This window comes from Bombus bifarius, unplaced genomic scaffold (assembly GCF_011952205.1).
Source record: "Bombus bifarius isolate JDL3187 unplaced genomic scaffold, Bbif_JDL3187 scf7180000008199, whole genome shotgun sequence".
NCBI classification, from domain to species: Eukaryota; Metazoa; Arthropoda; class Insecta; order Hymenoptera; family Apidae; genus Bombus; species Bombus bifarius.
Window position 1 is genome coordinate 1727146 of NW_022884505.1, and position 16069 is coordinate 1743214.

The 16069-nt window shown below is 42.1% G+C and overlaps 1 protein-coding gene and 1 long non-coding RNA gene across 7 annotated transcripts in view; one reads left to right on the forward strand and one right to left on the reverse strand.

The window, feature by feature from the left end:
* Positions 1–173: 173 nt before the first annotated feature.
* LOC117210031 (dedicator of cytokinesis protein 3) overlaps positions 174–16069 on the reverse strand; it is a 55075-nt gene continuing 39179 nt past the window's right edge. The window contains exons 1-16 of one of the 3 annotated variants that reach the window (XM_033452616.1): positions 9184–9593; positions 8702–8786; positions 7428–7886; positions 6946–7245; positions 6658–6862; positions 6385–6567; positions 4541–6257; positions 4234–4251; positions 3975–4137; positions 3464–3901; positions 3236–3377; positions 2384–3059; positions 1926–2287; positions 1210–1553; positions 758–1125; positions 174–681 (exon numbers count right to left, since the gene is read on the reverse strand). In XM_033452616.1, coding sequence (XP_033308507.1) covers positions 958–1125; positions 1210–1553; positions 1926–2287; positions 2384–3059; positions 3236–3377; positions 3464–3901; positions 3975–4137; positions 4234–4251; positions 4541–6257; positions 6385–6567; positions 6658–6862; positions 6946–7245; positions 7428–7886; positions 8702–8746 — 5220 coding nt within the window. In that variant the 5' untranslated portion in view covers positions 8747–8786; positions 9184–9593 and the 3' untranslated portion in view covers positions 174–681; positions 758–957. Of the gene's footprint in view, positions 682–757; positions 1126–1209; positions 1554–1925; positions 2288–2383; positions 3060–3235; positions 3378–3463; positions 3902–3974; positions 4138–4233; positions 4252–4540; positions 6258–6384; positions 6568–6657; positions 6863–6945; positions 7246–7427; positions 7887–8701; positions 8787–9183; positions 9594–16069 lie in introns of those variants that run through there. The other 2 variants (XM_033452614.1, XM_033452615.1) reach the window with 2 other exon arrangements.
* LOC117210040 lies at positions 13561–15815 on the forward strand. 4 transcript variants are annotated; one of them, XR_004488029.1, is made up of 4 exons: positions 13561–13785; positions 13865–14085; positions 14320–15128; positions 15252–15815. It is a non-coding gene; the product is annotated as an uncharacterized LOC117210040 (long non-coding RNA). The 4 variants fall into 4 exon arrangements; XR_004488030.1 differs by having other exon boundaries at positions 13561–13764; XR_004488031.1 differs by having other exon boundaries at positions 13561–13750.

Consider the following 16069-nt stretch of genomic DNA (forward strand, 5'->3'; position numbering starts at 1 on the left):
CTTAATTTTTAAACTCAGTATTGTGCAATGTATACATTCCAATTTCACTTTATATTTAGATTCTATTTTCTTCCTTCATTTTCTTTTCTCTCCCTCCTTTTTTTTTTAAGAAGTTTACAATGTTTTATACATGCCATGTGGAAGAATCGTACAACTGTGCGGCGCAATTTCCATAGTTTTGTATATATTTATATGAAAAGAATGTGACAAAATACATAATTTATACATATCCTTCATCGGATGACCGCGAATTTTCTACATTCCGTTCATTTATTCTGTTTCTCTTATTAGTTGCTTAGATATTACGGTGTTTGCATGGATCTGCACCAATATCGTTGATAAAAATTACCTTTATTCTCATTGAAAATATAAATAAATTACAAAATATATAGTTAGGTTAATGTTCGGAAGATCATCATCTCTAACACAAAGTCAATACGATATCGCGTGAACGCCAAGCGCTACCAGACAGCTTCTGTTCAATTGAATTTGAATACACTTCGGAACGTCTATTACCAAATCGTCATCGATGAGCCTTGGTCGTAGTCAGCGTTTCGATATCATGCTTCTACTAAGGTACGTTATACACAGGTGGGTGTAATCCATGTCAAGTTACGCATTAGAAGATTTCATTTCGAGTATTACAAGATTCTCTTACGCATAATAACGAAATATATATATATTATATATATAATATATATAATATATATAATATATATAATATATATAATATATATAATATATATATATTATATATATATGTATAATGATGTGCAAATGTCAGAGACCTTGCTGTGCAAATCCAATTAGATTCAATTGTTAGTTACGTGTTTGCCAATGATCGTACAAGTCATCGAAGTTCCATTGATTTATATACCATTCTACAATCGGATCTGCTCGACTGTGGCACACGCACATCACAATTAACCGCTAGGACTAGGAAATTCATCGTCGTTGTTACACAGTGCTTTCGGTATCAGACGCCATAGACAATGTTTGGAGTTTCGGTACCGAATAATTTTCCGAATGACCATGAGACTGTGAGCGATTCGATACTCTTTCCAAGGTCGATGGAGCCGACGGGGTATCTTGATGTGCTTTCGGCGGTATCGGTGGTGGACTCACCTAAAAATGACAAATGAATTACAATCACGTCGATAACGACGATACGTAAAAGACAATGAAAATTTTAGAGGAAGAAACTATTACCTCTTGACCTGGTAAAGAATGTGACCCTTGGAATGTAACGTTCGCGAAATTTCCTGTAGAGACGTTTAGCGCATTTATTACAGACGGAGGTGAAATATTCATAATGTCGTTGCACCTTGCCCGTGGTTCGAAGTCCTCGTAACCGAGATTATTTAAGTTAGTCAAATGCGACTGGAAATCTAATAAACTAGCAGTTGATATACCGCTATCGCGAAGGTCATTCGGCTCATTTTGTGCTTCCGAATCATCGTCCGTGCTCCACTCTGTGTTACGTTTGTACGCTAAACGTTTTGGCGGTGCGGGTGGTACTACAATGTTTGTATTCGAATCTCTCTTATCAGGCGCTGCAACGTTAAATTTTCAATCAGCTTTCGTACAGCTTAGTACAGAAATTCAAATATTTAAATATTCAAATAGTCATAGAAACTTGAAGTTATTAATCGATCGGTTCATAATTAGAAAAACCGCACATGGTTCATGGACTAATGAATTACAAACTCTTCCAAGCCACGTGAAAAATTAGAACATTCTTATCGTAGCACAGTGTTGCGCAATTATTACACAAGTCCTTCAACATCTGTGTCTACAAGATTTGAATGGTCCATAAATGTCGACATTGTAAGTTAAAATAATACTGATTGTACATTGTAAGAATATAGCTAACGTCGCAAACCGGTGTGAGATCTCTATTTGCTCTGCGCAAACATGAAACTTACTGCAACCTCTAGGAGGCAATGGCGGAGCTGATTCAGGACCAGGTTCGCTCCATGACGTTCTTAGACCGGTCTGATCCACTCCATCCGTAGGCGTAGGTAAAGAATGTCTCAATGGTAACTTCGGACTTAACGGTTTGCTCAGAGATCTTTGATGCGTGGGTCTAGGCGGAGTAGTCCCATAGCCCACAGAACGTGGCCGAACTTCACGTTGCGGTATAGGTGGTGGCCCACCGTCTACTCTTGTGTAGAAACCTTCATCTTCAGGTAGGCCATCGCTGTCCGCGTGAGAAATTCTGCAGCCTGCCGTTTCCAATGTAGCTGGACGTTGCTTTTCGTTAACGGGTAACGGAGGTAACGGTGAACTAAAGAAATGAAAAATAAATACGAAAATTCAATTGAAAGACGATTGTTTTCTTGCAAGTTTATTTGCAAGCACAAAAAGCACAATTTGTAATTACTTGACAATGCTGTCTTGATGAATTGTTCTTTGTCTTGCTAGTGGACCAAGACCTTGTTTCAGCTGTGTAAATCTTTCGTTGAGTCTCTTGTGTAGCGGTTGCACGCCAGCTGGTGCAATTTGTCCGTGTAAATTTAATCCCGCCTCCAAAACGCTCATTTGGTCGAGAATCAAACTCTTCAGTCTGTTTACGTGTGGTACCATATCCGGATTTTGTCTAGCGAATTCAGGCGTAAGAAAGGCTTCTTGGTATTTGGTGATGCCACCCATAACGTTCGCGTCGATGATACCTTGGAGTCTCATGCTAAAGGGGTTAATATTTCGGTTAGGTTCGGCAGTGTATTGCGCGACAAGTCTCCTCAATTCTCTCTCCACGCTCAGCATAGTTTCACAGGCGTATTGTACAGGCGCTAGTAGCTCAGACCTCTTCTCGATCACCTCAAACCATCTAAGTATACCGGGTAGTTTCGCCTCTGTGGTCAACGTGGTTCTTTCGATCCAGAGAGATTTAAACTCGTTCTCTCGGTCAACAGGGCCTCTGTGAAGTGGTCGATCAAAGATGAACTTCCGAACGTCATTAACTAGATAAAAGGCGACCACTCTTTCTGGCACTTCTGCTCCTCGACAGGCTAGGCTGTTCTCCTCGGGGATTGGTTTGACGTTACAAATTTGTATATCTGAAATGTTGCATTTAATGTGTTACCAAGTACTCTTGATATACTCACTAGATGAAACAAATCTCTATTTAGATTCTACTTTCTTAATTACGTTCATAAAAATAAGAAATTGCATAAGCATCCTAGTAGTTAGTATATGGCTAAGAACCGGAAGAAAAAACAACGAATTAACTTACATTGTCCTTCGGAGATAAGGATGCTCTCATCAGGCGGTGAATTCTTCATTAATATTTGTGCGCTTGGAAATTCAGTCTGTAATCGCTGTGTGAATGCCCCTATTCTCTCGTATTCTAAACCGCGATAGATGAACAATTTATTCTGCAGAATCACAACAAAGAAGATTAAATTCGTCACGTTTAATTGAATCTATTTTAGACCTAATCTCATTTATAAGTAATACCTACCCTAACGAAAAGAGGAAAACTAAGACCGTAGAATCCTACTCTAAAGTACTCCGGCTCTGGCCGAAGTTGTGTCAATATATTGTCCAGTAATTTGGCTTGCAGTTTCAGTAAATGACTTAATTTTGCATAGTCGTATAATCTAGTCTCGTACAGCACTGCCAATTCCTTACACAAAGGAATACCTTTCTCCCAACATTTGCCTCGATCCAAATCGTGAATTATTTTATGATAAAGGACCTCCTTTCTCTGCCACTCCGGCTGTTGCGGATGCAAGTGATCAGCAGGTAAAATTGTAGAACCCCAGCCAAGCTGATCGGCGTATAATTTCATTGTAAATCCAGCTTCTGTATAATTTTCAGCTACCAAATGTAGGTCGTGAAGCTTGTAAATATAACGCAGGTACATCTCTTTACGATTGAATTCATTCTTGTAAAAATTCTGCAGACAAAAATCAAGATCCATTGTTATTTCTATTTTTGTTTTTGATACAAATTTGTAATGCCTCGCCTACCAATAGATTAACAGTGCACGACATACGCTTGTCGCGATTCTCGTCCCCCTGAATTACGCTCCTGTAATCTAGCAGTCTTTCCAGCAAACGCGTAATTGACGTGATGAAAGCAGTTCCGCTGTCCTTCCAGGTTGGATCTTCTGACTGAACTCTGTCCAATAATCTACGGACAAAAATAGAATAGCATGATTTAAGTATTCCGTTCACGTGCGCGTGTAGATGTATGTAGTTTAATTGCGAATCTAGACGACACACTTACACGGCGCTAAGATGCTCCCTAAAGCAGCATGAAATGACAAATGAAAGTTTTAATGATGACATAGAAAAACTATAATTGCTAATGACATTACTAAGTTCTAATGATTAGACTGCGGATATTTATGCCAACGCATATTTTTATGAACACGACTAAAATAATAAGACATTTAAATATTTTATATATTTTTGCATATTATGTTCTATGCACTCTTACATCCATAAATCTCTCATACGTGCATAAAAATGTGCATTTATACAAATGGAATTTTTTATAAGAAACGTTCTAGCAAAAGTAAACCACTACTCACATTGTGTTAAACAACTGTCTGTACTCGTCGTCACCTTTATTCTCGCTGATCAGGATATCCAGTTTATCGATCAATTCCGATTCCACGGATTTGAAGCTACCACGAGCTCGTTGCTCGCACTCCATCATATCGAAAAAGATGTGCAAAGTGGCCTTCCTCAGCTCACTCTCAGGAACTAAGGTAACTTCCAAGAAGGGGCCTACCATTCCAGGAATAAACTCCAATTTACGATCACCCAAATGATTCCACATGGAGAGTATTTGAAAGCCCATGAACACTCTCATGTCCCTGTATTTCTCAATGATCTTTTCACGTTTCACTTCCGAAAATTGTTCGAGTTGAAGAGATGGCTGAGTGAGGTACGCTACGGCTAGATTAAAATACGTGGACCAGAGCTGCGAATCGAAGCTAGCTTGCGACGCCAAAGGTTGAGCGAGTTCCTGCAGGGACTTTAAGATAATACTGTTCGCCTGCATTCTAATTACTAACCAGTCGGGTGGAAAAACTTCCTGTCTGACGAGGTCGCGGAGAACTAAGAAGACTCTCAAAAGAAAATCCTTCAGGGGTTTTCGTTCACCTGTATGAGCTAGCTCCTCCCAAAGTCGAACGTAATGGTATTCATCTAGAAGCTGAAGCAAGCCTATCAAGCAAGCTACCAGGCAGCCCAACACGGGGCCACTGGTATTTATTACAATCAGAATCGTCTGTATCAATACATCCAAGATAGAGAGGCAGAGGGTCTCGACGTCGTGTTGAATACAGTTATTAACTTTGTTAGTATCTCGCCCCCTTTTGTATAAAAAGCTGAGGATTTCTCCTAGAATCTCCGTACAGGATCTAAGTTCCTCTCGTCTAACCAAATGGATCCTCAAGTGTCTACACATCGTAACCAACAGCAGATTCCTGCTCTCGTTGTCCTCGCGAAACAACAACGAGGTGGTCAGATTTTTAATAGCCGTTAATTTAGCCTGCGTGAGCTGCAACGGTGGTTCTCTTGGCACCGAGTCGAGCATCGTGCAAGCGAGTTTCGCCACCTCGAGAACTGGCAGCACGGCGACTAGCTGTTCGAAGACTGCCGAGATGGAGTAAAGCAAAGCTATCTGAGAGTGAAGCACCATTTCGTACGGGATGCCCAACATCTTGTTCAATGCGGCGAAAACGCAGTACAGATCACGCTTGAAACTGTCCTCGTATTGACCAGCTGTTGCTCTGGCGAATAATAGGCGACTTTGAATGATGAACTTGAAGATATACTCCAGAGAACGGAAACACTTGATTATAGGCTCTTGCTTCTCCGCCGCGGTCACCCAATCTGCACAATGTTGCACGCTACTTAGAAGACCTTTATATACCAATGCAGCGGCGAAGTGGCCGGAAATGTAAGCATCCATGACAGGTTTGAAATGCTCGAACTTGGAATCCTCGAGAAGGCTGAAAATGGAGACGAGCACTTGGAAGACTAAACCCGAATGAGCCGTGGAGTTACCATCCTCTGTGTGGAACATGGAAAAGAGCGCATCTAAAATGTCCTGTAGAAACTTGACCAATTCCTCGCCGTCCAGCCGCAGTACACGACCTAAAGCCTCTGATATTCGTTCCGGATGTGCCTTCCATTGCAACAGACTTAGGAGGTCTACGTTTTGCGTCAATTTTGTGCTGCAAAGCAACGTTTGTACGAATACGGCCTCTTTGGGGGATCTGGAAAACGCTGGTGAACCTGAAAAACACGCAAGAAATGAATAAGAGAACGAACAGGAGACGAAAGTGCTTGATTCATACGTAGATTCGAATAGCAGAATTTCTAAAATCAGCAAAATTTAACTAAAAGATTCTCTCGATCATACCTGTTGCATTCGGTTCTCGAGCGCTACTAGGCAAGGAGAGGTAACTTAACGAATCCAACTTGGAACGATCTTCGCACTTGTAAATATATAGCTCATGGGGGCCATCCTGAAGAGTAGCTCCCCCAGGTTCCATAAGACGCACGAAGGCGAAGGAGAACAATTTCTTGTCGTTCTTCTCGCGTGCTGCGTCAGAGAAAAGCATGCTATGTTAAAAACTGCGGATATTCGGTATGCCAAAAGCTCTTAATCTACAAAGAAATTTCCACGACGTACTGGAACAGTGCCGAAATTCAAAGCGGACGTGGCTTCCGTAAAACTTGTCTATAGGTATGGCCAATCGAACTGTCTCGGCCCAAGATGGGCTGTTGTGATGATATATAACTAAACTTTGATACTCGGAACTGCCCTCCATCCCGGCTGCGCCAAACAAGCATTCTTCCAGAGGTTGACCATCCGCGTCCAAGACCAAAATCGTCACCTACAGATTCGTGTTTAGACAGAAATGTTATCGTAACTGACGATAAGCGTCTCTACAGTTTGTATTTCGATATCGACGAATACCTCGATATTTTTCCCAGTGGATTTTCCGCCTCGTTCGAACTCGCCACGTTCCAGTTTCAGGTACAAGTCGTTTCTCACGTCACCCGGCATGATCACGTCGGAGAACCCTAGCTTCTTCGTCAGACAGATATTTTTGAAAAGCAGTGGATTTTCCTCGCGAACTTGAGTCAACTCGCCGTGCAGGACGCGCAGTGAAACCACTATGCCGTAATTAGGCTGGCCCGGAAGTGGGGAACACTTGTTGTTACGAATAATCTGCTCGTGCAATTGGTAAAACTCCTTTTCCTCCCCTTGGCACACCTAAGACAATGCTGCTTAGACTGGTGGCTCGAACACCCTTAACGTTTGTCTTAGCTTTTACACTTCTTTTTCTTTATGAAGGTCTTAGTAATTCATAAAACTTTGGACAAACAGGAATGTAGATGAAAAGTGTCTGCACAAGGAAAGCGGGCAGATAAATCGATCGACTTGCTACAGCTTACCTTGAACGTCATTTCCAGTTCCTCCGTGTGATCCTGCGTGGCTTCGGCAAGCGAGAGGACCGCGACACCGTGGGGTCTCCTGTAAGTGGCAGTCCCCGCTTTGTTTTTGCCCGAATCAGAGTAAAGCATCCTGCCGCATCGCATCACGTGCGCGACCATGTAAAGGTCCCTGCTAAGGTCCGCATTGCCGAGATCCGTAAAAATCGTGCAATTACTATGAATCTTCTCTATGAAGCTGGAGAATCCCTCTTTCGAGATTCGAACCAGGAAACGTTCGCTTAGATATTGATTTCGTTTCGCGTCGTACAAGGAGAAGTAGATTTCCGTGTCCTCGCCGATCGAGTGGCCGAAATCCCTCATGCAGAAATACAGGTGATGGGTGAGCACCTTTCTGTGCTCCTTCCGCCTGAGGGTTCCCCTAGCCGACGACCCTTGCGAATTTTCCGCGCTTTGAACGTGCTGAAATCGATAGAACGTCAGTGGAAATGCGTAAATATCGCCGCGAACCGTACACGCTATCGTATTAATTATACAAAATTAATAACTATAAAACAGCATTTACGTGAATCCTTTACGGCGCGAGTAGTCTACAAATCTAACGAGTATCCACGACAATATATCTTATTATTTGTCACCGCGTAAATCTTCCATCACACGTAGCTCCGACGAGCTACCATCGATGACCGTGAAGCATAAAAACGTTGCAGCTCGATCGATCGGTAATTCCGCAATCAAGATACATCTAGCGAAAAATAAACAAGCGTCAGGATACTTTTGAGCCGTAGTGTACGCTGGCAATCGGTGTACAAATCGCGGCGATCGCTCGTTCGTATTCGACGAACGCTATTCTGTCCCGCGACGAGATATCTAAACGGCGAATTACAAATATAGGAATTTCGATCGAACGATCGGCAGCATTCAAAATTTCATGTCGCACGGCCGTGCACCGAATACACCCCCGGAGCTGACTTCATTTCAATTCTTGCGGAGTATTTGAAATGGTCAGCATTCCAGCTAGAATTTCAATGAGCCTCAGCAATACGCGTTATAGCGAGGTATGAACGCTCGAAAGCTTTGCTTCTGTCCCTTTCTTTCCCTTCAAAAATATCGAGCTCTAACGCCAGTCGTCGTTCGCTATTTCCTCTTTCTTTTTTTTCGTGTCAGCCGTTCGTATTTCTTGGATTCGCCGTTTCTTGGACTCGTTTTACCAGGAATTCGCGGCGATCGTAAAATCACGCCAGGTCTTTGGGAAAATGTTCTGCCATAGTAATTACCACGTGATAGAGTTCCACGATTGACATCGTTTCCGGATCCACCATATGAGCACCCTGACGGGGCACCAGGTCCAAGCCCAGTTTCCTGAAACATTGAAAATATCGTGCGATAGTACAAGAGGCTATTTACGAGAAGCGACGATGTATATAAAACGCGAAATCCTTTAATTACATAAAAATCAATTTTCCAATTAAAGTCACAATGCTCTAGGTAAAGGAACCCACTTTGTCCAATTCGAAGAAGGAATAGTGAACGATGTGCGTCGAGTTTTTATTTTTCAAGATACGTTCCATTAAGAGTCTTTCTCTCGGATAAAACTACAACAAGACCGAGACGAAAGGTTCGAGGATCGTTATACGAGCGAACTAAAACTTCCTCCCAATGAATGGATTTCGTACGAACGAAATTCCGTTGCACAAAGTAAGTACGAAGATGACTCGCATGCATGCAAAGTGGGCTCAGAATGGACTCTTTAAATTACCGAAAGATCAAAGCTTCGGTAGAAGTCAACACCCTCAGCGGATCAGACGGATCTCTGCGCTGGTCTTGTCTCGGGCGGATAAAATTATCGCAGGGGTTGAAGAACCATCGTCGAAGATGATCAACGAGGAAGGTGGAGCAAAATCGAGGGAGTAACGGCCGATCCAATTAAACCGGGCATCGAATCAGTTTGAGAAGTTTACTTCTGAAGTGGCGGAGCATACTTAACTTCCCATGACCCCGGACGACCGCATGCCATAGGGCCGACGTGTTCTCGAACGCATTGGGGCCCTACAGGCCCGGCTACTCGCCAGGGTCCTCGCGTGGCCCCTTCACCTTGCAGGAATGCAGCTATACGCCGTGCGTTTCGACTTGGCTCTACTCAACTCGGATCGACTCGCTCCTCCTCCTCTTTGTTTCCTTGCCACGCGTACAAATGTATAATAATGTACGTGTACTGAGATTTGCATCGATGTACGCGCCGGGCTTTTTGCCTTCGACCATTTCAATTTCGTGTCAGAGATAAAGAAACGGAGACGAACTGGAGGACGTTGCGAAACGAACTGGAACGTCGCAGAAATAGCTTCGTTAATTGTAAACGTTGATTGAAACGCAACGCGTCGAATTGACTAGTATAATTCGCGGTGACCTGAAAATTTGCGCAGACCCTGAGTAACTTTGTTGCGAGCATATGTGTACGAGTTGCAGTTTCGTTTTTCATGGGCTATCAGAATATTTGTAGAAACGTTTTGCGGTATAGACGTTACGGCAAGGTATAGCGAAGCTACGATATTTCTAATCGTAATGCAAGGTCGTTCTTCGTTAACTTCTCTCGGCAGACATCTGTGAAACGTAAAGTCATAAGTAAATTTATTTTGACTTTATTTAACGAAGGTGCTTATAAGAAAAGTCAAGAGAGTCTGCTGTTAATCGTTGCGCAAATTCGAGTAAATTCACTGGAACATCCATCGGAGATACTTGCCGATGTATTATCCACGTCGAAGAGCGAAGTTACGCTAACACCGTGACCGTTCGTAACTTCTTTCCGCGATGCAAAAATCAAAATTTCTCCAGCTAGAAGCAAGCAATTACTAAAGTTTGATACCATCGTGACTATTTTTGTTTCTCGTGTGTCCTGATAAGATGACTTGTATAAGAGAGTCAAAGAAACTGGTCGAGACAGCCGTCGTTATTTAAAATGAAGATACTTGCGGTGAAAAAGACGCGCGACGTCGATGCCGTTGAAGCGATAATTAACGCTCCGTTCGAACACGTATAGGTACATAACAGCGAATTCCGAATAGATTTTGGGCGGATCGAGAAAATTAAGTGGTACGCTCGAGGGAGCGTTGCTTTTGCTTCTCGCTTTGTCTCGTGCCTGTACCCTACTCCTCGTTCTCCACGCGGCTACGTTACTGATCCTGCTGATTCGGTAAAGCGTCCTACGCCCTCGCCAACTCGCCAGGTAAGGCCGCAATTTTTCCACCCACTGGTTCAAGTCGATCGACGAAACAAATTTTCAAACCTTCGCATCTCTAAACTAGGAGAACGTCGTATTTATTTCGCTGTTAATACGTTCGCTGTTATCAGAATTACCTTCTTATATCTCTTTTTCACCAGAGGTGTCCTTATTCCAAACGACGATAACTTACTTTCTTTAACTTTCTAGAAAAGTCATTTTATCAAGAAATATGAAAGATAAAAATCCAACGCGTCATCGTGTAGATTTCATTACTTGATCTAACTAATCGCACGAACTCAACGTAAGCGTCGATAGCGAACATCGATGGGGCGTTTCACGATCCGCCGACGCTATACGGTCCTGGCTATCCTGAAAGGTCCCCCCTCGGGCCTCGCTTGATGGAATGCAGGTGAGCAGGCAGAGTTCGATGCGTGGAGACAGGTACAGGCAATGTCTGCCACGTCGTTCGGACCTATGTCCCATTCCAAAGATATCGGATATATTCCCTGCAGGCGGCGACGTTCGGTTCACCGCGAGAATCAAGCCGTCTAGCTCGAGAAACGGCGGACGAGCCTTCCTCCTTCGCTGCTTTCTCTTCGTCTCGAGAGATCTCGATTACTTTGGATGACGAATTCGTTCGGCCAATGGCCGCGCATCGGCCATCGCGGGGATCCAAAAGTGTCGATTTACAGCCGTGTGAAATACCGCCTCGTAGAGACGATTTCACGCATGACAGATTTCATGGAACTTCTGATCCGCAGCATTGGTTCTTGGATTGTGTAACGTGTATCGAAATGTAGGTGATCGAATGGTGATAACGAGAGACTGGAAAGTATGCGATGTTCAAATTGATTATCGATGAATAAGCGAGCAAAGAAATATTCCAGTAAAAAGTTAGAGCTTATTATACATTACGTATTGTATTATTTAGAAGCATTCGGGCAGCTGAGTCATATTAATGACATTTTACAAGTCGTAAATTATAATTCATAAATTATACTCCAGTATTGATAAATAATACATATTACTATTATCGCAGTACGAAGTTTCCTTTGGACCATCGATCTTTTTCAATTCCCCTTAAAACAGACGTAAGAAATGGAAGTACAGTTCTAGGAGATACTGAAAGTTTCATTCGTTGAGAATTATTAAAATAGATGGCGCGTGCTCGCAAGTTTAAGACAGTTCGTGGCTCGGGCTAATTCAGACACGCGTAAACGTCGAGCTAATCCCTCTGGAGTCTCCAGATAATTTGAAAAATCGATGTCTCAAGAAAAAGAGAAGATTTCGTACCGACAATAACAGAGAGAGAGAGGGAGAGAGAGAGAGAGAGAGAGATACTGTTGCAAGTCGAGGTGGTGAACTTTTCAGCTGCGAGGTATCCTTTGCGGAGTTCAGTAACCATTCGGTAGCTTTAAACGCTGTAATTACGTCGGTGCTGCTGCGAGTTGGTGGACTCCCGTTTCTGCTTCAAACTGACAATCAATTATTAGCCTTCGTTCGCCTCGCACCGTTCCGTGCGCTGTCTTTATATTCCACCTTATTCCTCTCGCTTTATACCGACCAATTAGCTCCACTTTTTTTCACATCACTGCTCAAACGAGAATTATTTTTGATCATAAGGAAGCTCTAGCTGTTAGAAGGTTTCTCGCAAACTTTTTCACTGTGCTTTGTAAATTTCAAGTACAACTTCATTTATGACTCAGAGAAATAAAGGAAGTCTTTAACTAATCCTTTGTTTAACTAATCCTTCAACCCAATTTTATACAATCAGATAGGTTTCACTATAAATTCCTAAAAATTCCTAAATTCCTATATTCCATTTCCTATAAGAAGCTGATAGTGCTTATTTCTCGGATCTGACATCAGAAATACAGGGAATGTTTAGGATAAAGAAACATTTCTCAAGTCATTGATTTTGAATTCTTTTGAAGATATAAAGTAATTCTAGCAATTCAGAGAAAGATTTTATACAAATAACGTCATTATTTCTTAAAACTGCAGAAAAAAGGACCATTCACGGTTCCATTACAATCAAAAAATGAGGATCGTGTGGAAACAAAATCCGTGGAAATCGTACCCGTAATTTGTGCGGTGTGAGTTCTCGCGTCCGTGTAAAACGGCCTTAATAGGAGTGTTTCCTGATCCCGGAACGAGTAACGAGACTCGTACGTATAGCAAAGGGTTCGTGGGAAGACGAACGCCGCGTCTGGTTCGCCCGAGGGTACACGCACACAGAAACACAGTTCGTGCATCGAGTTACTCCACAATGAACGCCCTGGCGACTCGTGGCCGCCCGAGTGCAGTTGCAGTTCCGTGCCGTGTAGGTCTCTCCGCTGGCTCCAGCAGAAGATAGGCAGTGGTAGTAGTACTAATAGATGTCAGGGCCAAATCCCCACGCCGCCACGATCTCAATTAGATCAAATGACGCGCGATTAAGCGCGATTAGCCGCGAACCTTTCAGTTTTTCGTCGTTGAAAGTCGTTGTTTCCACGTCTGATTACGACGAACATACATATTTCTTTGAGCCTTTATGTCCGTTTACAATGACCGGAGAATGGAACTTTTCTTACTCATTGTCCTAAAACAATGTATGTTTGTTGATCGAGCGCATACATAGCCGGTCATTGGTATTTATCGGGATGCTAGAGCCCTCTTGCACAATAGTTATCAACTAACGATAATAGTGAATTTACGAATTGTAGGTTATAGACTCCCTTTTTACAAATCTGCAGTTTTACGTTAAATGGGATTAATCGAATAACTTGTAATTTGTAAAATTGATTTCCAGAACATTTGTTTCATTGTCAAATTTGTTGCTGTTGCCTAAGAGAGTCCTAATGATATTTAGTACAAACTGAATGCTTTTCTTTTATTTTTACTACAAATCTATCGTTTCATTTGTGTCATACTTATCTCGCAGATAATGTAAAATATTAGATAAAGCAAAATTTGTTGGACTTTACCAGTAAATATAACTAGTGAGTAAATGTCCTAATATTTAATATTCCAATTGTGTTCTTGAAAAGTTACGTCAGTCAAGCACAATGGTCAACATGGAGGAATGGAAGGGGTCGTATGACATGTAGAGTAGGTTAAGACCACGGTAGGATTCAAATGGTACGCGTTATCTCTTAGAAAGTGGGTAAAAAGAAGTATCGATACCAGGTGTACGCTTATTAAGTTGGACGATCGTTGCCATTCATTAAATTTCTTTCAGCGAAGTAGCCGCACGTCGGTAGCCGCGAACCACGGAACTCCCCTCTACCTAAGCGCTTTTTCCCTTCACGATGCGCTACCTCTCATCGTACAGCCCTGGGCCCGAGTAGAACAACGCCAGCACCGTGCTACGCCGAGGCAAAGGCAAAAAGAAAAAGAATGCCTTACGGGGAATAGAGGCAGCGTTTCCCAACCTTCGGGAACCTTTTCTCGACCACTTGGGTACACTTCGAAAAATGTCACTTTCTCCCCCCTCTCTTTTACGTTCCTGCTTGCATTGTGCTCATTTCTTGCTAGGTAAGATTAGAGAGTCGGTGATAAAATATTTCTTATCCAATACGAAACACCCGATTATCGATAGTAACTCGTGTCAAAGGTGCATAACCTCTCGATGTTTCAAATACATACACGGGAATGATTTCTTAAGATTAGTATTATTTATTGAAATTATTTCAGGTTCATTTACTTCAGTAATCCATGTGTCACGAAACGTTAATTGAAGAATCAGAATATGATGTAACATATACTATTTCACAGAAGCAAACCCATTCTACAAAAAAAGTTAATTATTCCAATAACGCTTGATGGCTGTGATTTATATTTAGAACTTGGTAATCTGTGCAATGTGCACAACTAAGAAGGCAGATTCGAAGAATCCGAAGGATTGGGAAACCCTGAAACGAAAGACGTGAGGGGAGCGCGGTTATGTGGCCTGGAGTTTCATCCCGTACCACCGCGTTACCCCAACAAGGAAGCAGAATACATCGAAACGAAGGAACGAAGAGGGCCATGGAGAAAAGAGAAAGAGAGTTGCGTAGAGGGCAGTGCATACGAGCCTTCAGGCACGCTCATTAGAAATAATAATAATTACTACAACACGGATAATAAATGTTGCCGTTTGCTCGATACATGCTCAACTTGGAAAGTAAGTTAACTACTACTGACATACGGTAATTAAATAAATGAAATACGTTCGGTCGAATGATTTATTTCTCGTCTACGTTCGACCTAACACGCTCGAGCATCTCACACTGTCACACTGTCTAACTAGCGACGTCAAAATTTTGAGAAGACGCCAAGGAAGAAATCCTGTCTGCGGTCATTGCATGGAACCGTTACTCGCACGCATACACGAGCATAGCGACTACATGGACATCATCGACGTTACATCAGAAATTTACTAAACCAAGTTGTGCAGATTTTACGCTCGTTAAAGGACGTTTGTTCGCACGTGCTTTGAAGCAATTTCTCTAATCCAAATGAATGTAATTTTATAAATATTATTATATAGTTTCTAATATAAATTAGCTTCTTTATTTTCTAAAGATAGAAAGAAATTATAGGTAGATGGTATATAGAAATTTGATTAGAGTTACTATAAATTGTAGGCTATGTTCGTTGAATATATGATCTTACGCTGTAAAGTCAAAAATCGAAGAGGCAAAAGAGAAAGGAGGACGAAAGTGGAAGACGCGCGAGGAGAGGCTTTAAAGAGCCGAAGTGAGCCTCCTTTGCCAGGGGAACAGGTTCCCGGCATGGTTATACACCGCGTATTCACCGAGCTGAAAACCTTGAGCTGTACGGATAGAGAAAGAAGCGTTCGTCTCATCTCTCTTCACAGATGCTGTGGTTGCGGTTGCTCTTTACAGACACATGATACGAATCGAAAATTTAAACCCGAACCCACACGAAGCGAGCAACTTTGAAATCCAGCAACGAAAACTCGCATAACTTCAAAGATTACCTAGTAATAGATTCCTATCATATAAATATCCATTACATAGTGCCTCTCTTTTTTTAAAAGTCTCACATCCGTGTTCAAAGTTACATTTATCATTCGTCGTATCGATCTTGATATTCGATGCTTCTATCGTATCCAATACAGCGATTTATCCTTCGATTGATAAATTAACAAGGTTTAATAAGAAAATTATTAGAAATAAGTCGTGTAACGCTCCTCTGTATGCTAACAATAAATTCAAATTCAAATTCAAATTTCTAAAATGAATTTCCCGAATCTATCGTAGGATATAATATCGTTATACAACAATAGGGTAACCAGAATAATAAGCCGCGTACTGAAAATGAAATATCAACGACGGCGGAAGAGTAAACTTGGCGAGATGACGTTCGCGGTTTCACGATTCGTCACCCTTTCGTTACGCGATAAAATTCGCGCGATAATCGTCGTTACGCTCTACGAAAT